The sequence below is a fragment of the Homarus americanus genome, unplaced genomic scaffold, assembly GCF_018991925.1.
Source record: "Homarus americanus isolate GMGI-L3 unplaced genomic scaffold, GMGI_Hamer_2.0 scaffold45443, whole genome shotgun sequence".
In the NCBI taxonomy this organism is placed as follows: domain Eukaryota; kingdom Metazoa; phylum Arthropoda; class Malacostraca; order Decapoda; family Nephropidae; genus Homarus; species Homarus americanus.
Window position 1 is genome coordinate 155,165 of NW_024735013.1, and position 11,918 is coordinate 167,082.

At 41.5% G+C, this 11,918-nt stretch overlaps 2 protein-coding genes across 2 annotated transcripts; one reads left to right on the forward strand and one right to left on the reverse strand.

The window, feature by feature from the left end:
- The first annotated feature begins 1,073 nt into the window (after positions 1 to 1,073).
- Positions 1,074 to 7,614, forward strand: LOC121870745. Its single transcript, XM_042372694.1, has 3 exons — positions 1,074 to 1,526; positions 6,435 to 6,500; positions 7,434 to 7,614. The coding sequence occupies exons 1-3, from the start codon at positions 1,202 to 1,204 to the stop codon at positions 7,529 to 7,531; spliced, it is 489 nt and encodes a 162-aa protein (XP_042228628.1). The 5' UTR covers positions 1,074 to 1,201; the 3' UTR covers positions 7,532 to 7,614.
- Positions 7,615 to 8,669: 1,055 nt separating this feature from the next.
- LOC121870736 (uncharacterized transmembrane protein DDB_G0289901-like) lies at positions 8,670 to 11,827 on the reverse strand. Its single transcript, XM_042372679.1, has 3 exons — positions 11,805 to 11,827; positions 10,374 to 11,713; positions 8,670 to 8,854 (listed from the first exon to the last, which is right to left on the reverse strand). The coding sequence occupies exons 1-3, from the start codon at positions 11,825 to 11,827 to the stop codon at positions 8,670 to 8,672; spliced, it is 1,548 nt and encodes a 515-aa protein (XP_042228613.1).
- Between the last annotated feature and the right edge of the window lie 91 nt (positions 11,828 to 11,918).

An 11,918-nucleotide genomic window follows, 5' to 3' on the forward strand; every position in this document is an offset into this window, starting at 1 on the left:
ACTAAATTATATTAAACTTATTCCTTTTGTGCAGTATTTTAGAAAATACCCTACTATTTTAAGTCACAGCTTCATACCTTATCAATTAAGTCAAAGTAAACGTATTCGGACGAGATATAAGATCATGTGACCTAGTTGGGGTCGTTGGAGTGTTCGCGCGGGCAAACATGCGCACTAAATGTTTACAATTTATAAGTCTTTGGTGTTCTTCACTGAATATTACTAATTCTTCTTTTATTTATAAATCTCAAAGAAAATTTAGGTTTTGTAGATTACCTTGATTTCAATTAATAATATCAAAATAATTCTGGAAATAATGAATGAAATGGTCATTTATGAACGATCTTAATGACTCATTAACATTTTCCACATTTTCCGGTGAGTGAGGATACTGCCCTTTATTTTTCCAAGTCCCCCTCAACAGAAACATTAAAACACTGATCCTACTGTATGATGTCTATCTAATTTTAAAAATACTTTTATCTATAATACAAAACAACCATACTATATAGTTCTTGTTTCGCGATGAGGAGTAATTTAATTGCAAATCTTGAAGTGTAAGCATTATACGACATAATAGTGTTTTACTGAATGTCAATTAATAAATGCGTGAAGCCCTATTCAGCGAATTCACTGTGTTTTTCTCTGGGACAAGGTTTAGTTAAATTAATGTGTCCTCACGTAATAACCTTTACTCTCCAACGTCACCTGTATATCTACGTCATCATTCATCAGTTGTTCATCTACATTATCGCTATTTACCTACGTCATTAGTTGTTATTAACAACAAAAATACTCTTTCCTGCGCAGTTTGTGTCACGCTATCGATATTGCGCAGGCGGCCAAACCAGCCGCTTATGCCTCCTGTCTCACTTGCAACTTGGGGATATTGAGTGTACAATAGTGTGTTGCAAGGAGAGGAGCTCGCTGAACCCATATTTGTGACGCAGTGAGTTATACAAAATTTGACTAAGACTATTTTTTTTTATAATGTCCGATTTTTTTTCTTATTTCCTGTTGATGTTTTTATTTGTTCTTTTTTCGTGCTTCTAATTACTTTTCGATAACATATTTATAATTTTGTTTAATGTTATTTATGATAACCTTTTAAGGAAACTTTTTCAGCAATATTGTTCTTAATCTGAGGTGGAGCGGTTGTCTCCCAACACAGACGTCAAACCAAAACATAACACCGGACGTCATGACCTGCCATAAGGAGGATGTGCAGGGGGTCAGGGATCCAAGCCCACTACTTCCACGTCTTCTAACTACACGCCCTCTGCCTCCACGCCCTCTCCCACCACGTCTTACGCCTCCTCTTCCTCTCTTCTCACTCTGTTTCCCCAAACCTCTACATTTGTCACGTGCTTTGCCTCCAAGTCCTCTGCTGCACCATCTTCCGCTGCTGTTCTTGCTGGTGTCGTCGACCTGCCAGGGGTCCGCTGCTTCCCTGTTGGAATTTCACCCTGGACAGTCCCTCGACGCCTCCATCATAACACACCATCTACAGGGCGTGGAATCCTTCTGTGAGTGCAGTGTGTCCTTATATGGGCGTAGTCTAACGTGTGTGTGTGTGTGTGTGTGCGCGTGTATGTGCTCATTTTGCAAGTGTGTACATAATACCTTATGTTATAATACCTTATGTTTCTTCAACATCATGTTCTCGGGAAATTCAGACCACTGCCGCATCTCCTTTATATAAACAAGACGCTTTACTCACATTTACATCATCACCTCACCTTGTCTTTAATACATTCTAATTGGCAATCATGTTAACCTTAGGGAGAAGACTGTCGAACCCCTGGATATACGTTGTAAAACTACTAATCCGCCAGCTTAATGGTCAAAGTAAACATTCCTTCAGGGACAGTGTGGATACAGCACACCGTATTCTAAGCCTTCGGTGCACAGGGGGGTAGCATGACTGGTACTGCACTCGACCGCTTTCACTTTCTCAAGTTGTAAACTCAAGTACCCATTTACACAGATAAGTAAACTGGAAGCGCCCGTGAATAGTAACGAACTGGAAAAAATGACTCACAAAATACTCTGACCATAAACAATTGGGAAAAACCGTAGTATGGCAAATATTAAAAAACTGTTGTCATAAGCACAAACTTAGTAAGTTTTAAATACCCAAATTGAGCTAATAAAACATTATAATACTAATTATTATTGTGAATCTAGGATAAATATCCAATTTTTGAAGTAACCAAAAGTTTCACACTATTTAAGCAGTATGAGAACTTGTTTTTTCGTCAGTCTAGCATTTTTCCAAAAGAAAAACAGCACCACTGGTTAAGTGCTGCCACCTGCCGAAGTGAGGCTATAACGAACACGTCAACTTTGTCACTCAGTCAATTGCTGCTCTCACCGTGAAGGTCCGTCATCTACAGTATGCTGTTTGTTTATCTTGGTTTTGAAGACAAACAATTTCATTAGCATTTTCACCACAAGTAGAGGTAAGATATAGACAATAATACAGTATATCATGACATGCTCAGGGAATGTATAGTGTGTCTAAATCTGCTTTATAAAAGAAATTCTGATGACATTTGTGATGTTTTGACTTGAGTTAAAGGCCGTCCATTTAATGTTCCTTCGACTCGGCTTCGTCGCTGTACAGTACAGGGTTACGTTTCATTTTACAGTAAAATGAAACAAGTTGGTGGTGCGCGGTCCGTTAATATACTCTGGAACATGGTATCGGGTTAACCAGCTGCTATATAATTTTTTTAGAGGATAATTTTTTTATAAAATTTTCGTAATTGTGGTCGTGTTTTGTGAGATTTGGCACCACCGCCCACCAGACAACAGGCACTAGCCAGGAAATGTGCGCATTCACAAATAGAGGGAATACTGCTTGTTTGGCATCTTTGGTCTAATTACTTTAGCAAGGGTAGTTCTGCCCGTTCTGCTAGTTTTACTACAATGTAAACAAACAATTTGCCACATCTCAAAACACGTCAGTTACTTGAAATATATCATTATTTCTCCAGCAAATAAAGTATCCAAGCCATAGTTCCCAAAACTAGATACTGTACTGTACAAATTGACGTTTTAATAGTAGTTCACAACATTCCTACCCCAAATCTATTACAGGGTATCATATTCGAAAAAAAGACGTCTAATTTTAAGATAATTTTCTTTTATTACATTGTCGTCGGAAACGTATAATAACGGAGATTGCGCTTGCCAGCTCTATTTAATTCCATTAACCTTCCCTTCATAAATCGTCATGCGCATGCGTTCCCATACACGTCACGCGGCCAAAACCAGGCCCTTCACGTAGAAGGTCCACCTCCCAAGCCTACTCGAATTTCGGATTCTAATTCGGAATAAGATAAGAAATAACAGTGATTCCCTCAAGGGTGAGAGGCTGGTTACGTGAAAACACCGTGAGAGTTAGGTCAGGTTAGGTTTATATGCTTTTCTACTGTTTTTTGGTGTATTTTGTATTCACTTGGCCATGATTTTTGTCGGAAAACGCTTGTTTCTCTCCCCCACCTAAAACCCCGGTTCACAACAGGACCCCCTATCTTGTTCGGGGTAGAAAGGGGCGATAACTTAAAAAAAAAAAAAAAATCAATTTCCGACGGAGATCAAGGTCAAAACCAATCAAAACACACAATAGAAAAACATAGTTTTGACTTTCTAACGGAGTTGTGTGAACTACTATAAATTTACCTACAAATTTTCTGTACAAAATTGACCAGTAATAAGCTGCCACACAAATATGCATCGTCAGCACTCATAATTCTCTCACTTAAGCCAGACTATTGTTAGTGTTGTCTGACAGTGGTATATATTGTCCGTATAAGAGAGAGTAAACACAGAATAGCTTACAATAGCTACTGAGTAAACAACGGAAAGCAATATGAGAATTGTGTGTTATGTAAACAATAATTTGATCCTGTGAGTAATATGAGTATTGGATGCCTAATTTGTCTTGTTGAAATAGATCGATTAAAAAAGAAGGTAATATTTACATAGATAAAGAGAGAAATTTTTTCAGTGTCTAAAGTAAATGCAGATTCGTTTTCTATCCAGAACATTGGAAGCAAATTCTTTGAAACAAAACTATGACTAGAAGCAGCGTTATATACAAACTATGAAAAAATATAATGTGTAATCATATATATGTATTTCAGCTATTTTTTTTTTTTAGGGAGATCTGGTTATGGATCACATGAAGAGTAGAGACCCTAACCAATTTCAGCTGATGAAACACACTAACGCTACCAGGGAGGTTGAGTGCGATTAGTTTAAGTTAGGTTTTGTTAGGTTTTGTTAGGTTAGATTAGATTAAACTCGGTTTCATTAGGTTAGCTTAGGCTAGACTTTTAGGCTAGTTTATGCTAGGTTATATTACAGGAGGTAGTTAGGTTCGTTTGTTAGGTTATACTAGATTTGGATGAGGTTTATATTAGGTTAGGTTAGGTTAGGTTATATTGGGTTAGGTTTGGTTATATTAGGTTAGGTTAGGTTAGATTCGGTTAAGTTAGATTCGGTTATGTTATATTAGCGTTAGGTTAGATTCGGTTAGGTTAGATTCGGTTAGGTTAGCGTTAGGTTAGGTTCGGTTAAGATACACAAGGTTATGTTAGGGTGGTTAATTATAATGTAAAATAAGCTTGTTTACAGTCTAAAAACGGTTATTTATAGACACCCATTGTCACTATGATAACTAGATCAAAACAAACCCTTAATTAAGTTCTGTCACCTTGAACTGAACGATATTATTCACCCTGTTTATCTTCTCAGGTGAAACAACTCCTTTAGCAGCTTTGATCCCTTGAATAAAGCCAGTTAACTAGCCAATTAATCTACCTAATGCTTCAATTTCACTCACGTCTTATAGAGCAAATACGAGTAATCGATTCTGTAAACAAACCGCTCCGAGTGGTTAGTTGAAGCGTTTTGTTCATGTCCAATGATGAACCCTGATACATCCGATAAGAACAAAATAGTCAGTGTTCAAAATTTTCTCATTACTGTTTTGAAATAAGTTTTGGTTCATAGTTGTTTATTTATTTATTATTTTTACCCTGAAATGAAAATGGAAGGTTGTGACTATTTCAGGAAATGTCGTGGTGTTACTTGGTGTTATTTCAGCACTATTTTTTTTTTGGCCTACCTCATTATGCTGCGGCTTAAGTGCAAGGTGAAGCAGTGGACGGATGAATGGATAAAAAAAATAGAAAGATGGTTTAGAGAGTAGAAAAATTAATAGATGGATGGACATATGGACGGTAGGATAAACTGATTAAAAGATATACAGGTTATTTACATGGGGGGGGGGATAAGATCATTAATAAAGGATAATTATCAGATATTGTGGATCACCTTAACGAGGGAACCGTCGAGCAGGACCATAACAATCTGATGATAAAAGACCTTAATGCTATCTGGAGGAAGTTATGTTAAGAGTATGTTCAAGTAGGTTAGATTAAAGTTCAGATAGGTTCGATTAAATTCGGATAGGTAATATTATGTTAGGTTAGATTAAGTTAGGTTAGGATATATTAGTTTATATTAGGTTAGATTATGGAAGGTTATGTTATGTTAGATTCTGTAAGGTTGTGTGACGTTAGAGTAAGTTGGGTTAGGTTAGGTTAGCATTGGGTTGGGTTAGGTTAGGTTAGCATTGGGTTGGGTTAGGTTAGGTTAGCATTGGGTTGGGTTAGGTTAGGTTAGCATTGGGTTGGGTTAGGTTAGGTTAGCATTGGGTTGGGTTAGGTTAGGTTAGCATTGGGTTGGGTTAGGTTTGGTTATCTTTGGGGTGTAGTAATCATTACTTTTACTTTTATCCTCTTCACCGCTGATCGGCTCGTTAGCCGCTTGGGCGATCGGTCACGTCTCTGTTACGTACTGTTGGCAAGTACTGGGCATGCACCGGCTCCTGAATGTACCTTAACCCGCTCCAGTGTTGGTTAAGTCTTGTCTTGAAAGAGCTCACACTCGGTGCCGTCACAACACTTTCTGGTAGATTGTTCCAACAGTTCACAACTCTCACTCCGAAAAAGTTTGCCCTCACAGTTTTCTGGACTTGCGGCTTCTTCAATCTTGAGCTGTGACCCCTTGTGGGGCGAGCGTCCGCCAGCTCCTAGTAAGGACACTCGACTGAGTAGTGCCCCTTGAGATGCTTATACACCTCTATTAGGTCACCCCTTGCTCGTCTGTAATATAAGCTAGGTGAAATAAACTAGGGTGTCTTATCTTCATGTGACCCTTTGTCATGAACCAGCTGTAAACACGGTCTATCATCCTCAGCTGTCAGTATTCACGCGTTATTTTGCCGTAACCTAACCAGACGTAACCCAAGCTAAAGCAGGTTAGGTTAAATTAAGTAGATTAGGTTAGTATGATTAACTTATCCATGAATTTAACAATAAAATAACGTGTCTTAATGTTGTTGCTTTTCTTGTTTACAGGTCGATGTAGCATGATGTGTTTTGCGGTACCTTCCTGCTCCGCCCTTACTGCCTTGAACACTACAGGTGAGTTCCCCCTCCCTTCACACACACACACGCTCTTGCTTTTTCTCTTTTTTATCTTGGTTTCTTTGTCTCTCTTGGTCTCTTTCTCTCTCTCTTGCTCTGTATCCCTCTCTCACTCTTTCTCCTGTTTTGTATCTCTGTCTCCTCTTGTTTTTCTTTTCCTTGCTTTCTTTCTCTAGCTTTCTCCGTCTCCGTGTTTATTTTGTCTTATGCCTTTTCTCTTGCTTTCTCCTTCTGTTTCTCTTAGCTTCGGCTTTTTCCTTTTCTTGCGTTTTTCTGCTTTTCTTCCTTTACCTGTGTATATATTATCACTATATCTCGCCTGTTGACACCTTGCTATTGAATTGATATTGAAACAGTTTATTCTGAGAGAAATATGCAGACACAGAGTGGACAGTAATAACACTATTAACATGACTGAGCCAATTGAGAGCCCGAACTCTCTTAGTGGCACTTGATATATATTGTACATTTATCTTAAGGACATATTATATAACATTTAGTATCATCTGGGTTAGTACACGTAACATGGTGTTAGTAAGAACATACGAGTATGTTAACACGATTTTTATTTATTTTTTCATTTATATTATAAGTATACTGTATACATAATTTATTGTGAAGTTGATAAACATTTATCTGATAATGGAGGGAAGCAAAACAATATGGGTTCTATTAAAATGAAACAAGGAGACAGACACAGTCAGGAGCATGTTTTGACGGCAAATATATAATTATTGCAATGGTAGTTTCTATATATCTACGTGACAATATATGATATAATGGTTTTGGTAGTACAATAAAAGTAAGAGAATAATGTAAGTGTTGTATGCGGATTAAAGACTGTAACTACACCTTTAGCTTTCATTTCCCCGTTAAAAACAGTGTAATATCCCTGAGTTTACCGTTATTTACCGTTACTGTCCGTTGCAGATCAGGGCATCATCTGTTACTTCACCAACGCGACTGTTAACTGGGATGACCTAGCGACCAACGCTACCACCATCACGTTCACCAGTAAGTACCAGTAACTTACTTCATACTCAATAACTTTATGCCAAAATATCCATACAATTACAGGTTTTGGTGTAAAGTACAGGCGAAGGGTAACAAGTTAGCGTGACTGCCTTTAACGAATGTGTCCCAGGTTAAATCCCGGGCTGGAGCAGATATAATGGTTGTCCCTCGTGGAACGAGGATGGCCGGCCCAAGGGCCACCTAGGAGTGAATTTATTTAAGGTGTAGAAGCTGTCGCCAACACAACAGCCACACCCTAAGTTAACCCAGTGTCAAGGAATAGTCCGATAATACCGGAAAACTCCACTGGCTAACCATTACCCCGGAATACGATCCGCAAATCGATTAACATCCAGGTTCCCAATTACTGCTGGGTAGACAGGCAAATGGCCTAAAGAAACTTGCCCATAGTTTCACTCTGCCCCGGGATCGAACTCGGGTCCTCTCACTTGCGAAGCGAGAATGGGGGGCTGATATAAGAAAGAGGAAGGGGGTATTGTAACCAAGACTAACCGCCCGCGTGACTCGTGAACTGAAATAAATTGTGGGAATGATAAAATTAATTAATTTAAGGTGATTCTATAATTAAGACGATGCTGCCTTTATACCTAGATATGAAAGAAATGTTCATTGAATAAAAAAAAATCATTATAGATTCAAAGTTAGTTTTAGACTTGGATACTAAAACGCATGCAATTTGGTAATGATGGTAAATTCTGATTTTAGTAACAAGGTGTAATTTTCCCACCATTTAACAGAAGAGCCACTAAGTAACTCAACATCTGCTACTACAAAGGCTTTATTTACTCCACCAAGCCAGCCAACATCTGTCACCAGTTCATCTACACCTGCCACCAGCTCATCTACACCTGTCACTAGTTCATCTACACCTGCCACCAGCTCATCTACACCTGTCACTAGTTCATCTACACCTGCCACCAGCTCCTCTATACCTGCCACCAGCTCATCTACACCTGCCACCAGCTCATCTACACCTGTCACTAGTTCATCTACACCTGCCACCAGCTCATCTACACCTGCCACCAGTTCGTCTATTTCGTCACCCACACCTGCAGTAGATACGAAGGCCGTGACCGCTGACTCTTCTTCATCCACCACCAATGACTCTACCCACACAACATCGACAGCACTTCAAGAATCTCCAACAACCACAGACTCTCCTACAGCCACTGACTCTCCAACAACCACAGACTCTCCAACAACGACAGACTCTCCAACAACGACAGACTCTCCAACAACCACCGCCTCTCCAACAGTCACTACACGCACTACAACCAACGCAAAAACAACCTCTGAAGTAACCACAATTGCAATTCCTACAACCACCACCTATAAAACAACCACAAATATAATCCCAATAGCTACAACCCTTAAAGCCACAACTACAACACCACCAACAATCACAACCCCTACAACTACCACAACTACAACACCACCAACAATCACAACCCCTACAACTACCACAACTACAACACCACCAACAATCACAACCCCTACAACTACCACAACTACAACACCAACAATCACAACCCCTACAATTACCACAACTACAACCACTACCACAACTATACCAACAGCCACAACTACACCAACAACTACAGCACTAAAACCAACAACAACTACAAAACCAACGACCACAACAACTACAAAACCAACAACCACAACAACTACAAAACCAACAACCACAACAACTACAAAACCAACAACCATAACAACTACAAAACCAACAACCACAACAACTACAAAACCAACAACCACAACAACTACAAAACCAACAACCACAACAACTACCACCACAACTCACGAGTCTTCAGAGAACAATGGCAAAAACAAAATTAAGTATTAGACAAACAACAACAACTACTACAACTACTCGCAGTTGTTATAATTTTCTCTCTCTCTCTCTCTCTCTCTCTCTCTCTCTCTCTCTCTCAACATTTAACTCATCCTGTACGTCTTTATCCAAATATCGTTCACGTGACATAATCCTTATACAGTAGATGATAATTTTTTTTCACTTTTCTCGAAACTAAAAAATAATGGAAAACTAAAATCCGTTAAGAGTTCGTTAATGGCCAGTAAAAACTGTTGGCGACAGTTTTGTTTTTCTTCAAGGTCGTTCAAGTTCATCACCTATTCAAGATTTCATATTCTACGTGATTTAAGAGAGTTATTTAATTACAATGTGTCTATAGTGTTTCAGTATATATTTTTTAAGACTTGCACACGAGAAATTAAAATTCGCCTTCCAACAACCTTACTTAAACTAAATACAGTATATACTTTAATTGAAAGGAAAGGAATAAAAGTCACACATAAAGCTAAAGATGCATAATTTGGATATAAAATCTGCTTCTCTTAAACTAAAAATATATTTCAAGTGGTTGAGGAATAAATGAATCAGATGTGAAGTTAATATTTTTTATTCTTGGCCGACGATGCAACTTCGTCAACCAGTTACTGAGTCGACTTTTATATCCCAAAGACATTACTTATTACAGAAGAGTGGCTGACACGCCTGGGTTTTTGACATGTTAGTGATAGATTGTATAGAAGATGATGATTAACTTTGTTAAATGTTGACTCCGCTTCTGTCGCCATTCTGACTGTCTCTGTTAATTGATGCCATCTTAAACGGTGTCACTTTACCCCTTCTGGCCACTTTGACCCTTGTTTCCCGAGGTTCCATGGCCGTAGCCTCGCGAGTACCTTGATCAATAAAGCCTCTTTGGGTACCTTGGCCAGTATAGCCTCCTTGGGTATACCCTGACGACCATAGACTCCCTGACTACCATTATCGCTACCACCATAATTGACCTGCTTACTGTGACTCACCCTCGCCACCATAGCTTCCTTTGCCTCCTCCATGGCTTCCTTGGCCACCATAACTACCACTGTGGCTCTGGGCCTTGGTCAGGGCTAGGTTGGCGGCGGCCTCGGCCTGGCCAAGAGCCGCTAGAGCAGAGTTCAGCTGGCGGAGGAAAAGGTGCTGCTTCTTACTGACGGCGTTGAAGATTTCCTCCGCCTGACTCTTCATGAACTCCTGCGAGGAATACACCGCCTGCGTCGCCTGTAGCGCCTGCTGAGCTTGTGCAATCACCGTACTGGTTTCGCTCTGTGCTGCTGATAGGTTGTGCACGAGAGCCAGAGCGAGGTTGTAGGTGTTGTGTGCAGCAACGACGGCAGCGCTGGCTTGACCCGCTAGAGACGCCTCGGCCAAGGCAACCGACTGCGCCCTCTGGGCTGTTTGGGTCAACTGCGCAGCTTCAACCTGAATCTGGGCGAGGGCGGCCTGCGCAGTTTGTGAGGCAGCTGAAGCTTTTGCAGCTGCCTGACTGGCGGCATCGGAAGCCGCAGCTCGGGCGGCATGTTTCAGGCCTGCAGCGGCTGCGGTAGCCTGAACCGCAGCCTGACTGGCGGTGTTCAAGGTGTTTGGTTGCTGATGACTGCTGCCACCGCCACCACTTGTTCCTATGGCACTGAAGCTGCCACCGTACCCTCCACTTACGTTGCCGCCGCCATAGCCGCCATTTGAACCGCCGCCGTGCCCACCAGTTGTGGCACTGTTGCTGCCATACCCTCCAGAGGTGCCACCATCGCTGTCGCTGCCACCGTACAATACAATTGTGCTGCCACCGCTGCCATACCCTCCAACTGTGCCACTGTTGCCATTGCCATCATGCCCTCCACCTATGTCACCACCACCATACCCTCCAACAGTGCCTCCATCATTGCTGCCGCCGCTATACCCTCCAGTATTGCCACCACCGCCGTCGCCATACCCTCCAGTATTGCCACCACCACTACTGCCCCCATAAATTACGGTAGTTGTGCCATCCCCACCGTCACTATACCCGCCAGCAGTGCCACCAACGCTGCCACCATACACTACAGTAGTGTCACCGCTGCTGCTGCCACCATCACTATACCCGCCAGCAGTGCCACCAACGCTGCCACCATACACTACAGTAGTGTCACCACTGCTGCTGCCACTATCACTATACCCGCCAGCAGTGCCACCACCGCTTCTGCCGCCATACACTACAGTAGTGTCACCACTGCTGCCACCGTCACTATACCCGCCAGCAGTGCCACCACCGCTTCTGCCGCCATACACCACAGTAGTGTCACCACTGCTGCCACCGTCACTATACCCGCCAGCAGTGCCACCACCGCTTCTGCCACCATACACCACAGTAGTGTCACCACTGCTGCCGCCATCACTATACCCGCCAGCACCACCGTTTCTGGCACCACACTACTCACCACTGCCAGCAGTGCCACCACATAGTTACCAGCCAGCAGTGCCACCACCGCTGCCACCGTTCTGCCACCATACACCCACCGTAGTGCCACCACTGCTGCCACCGTCACTATACC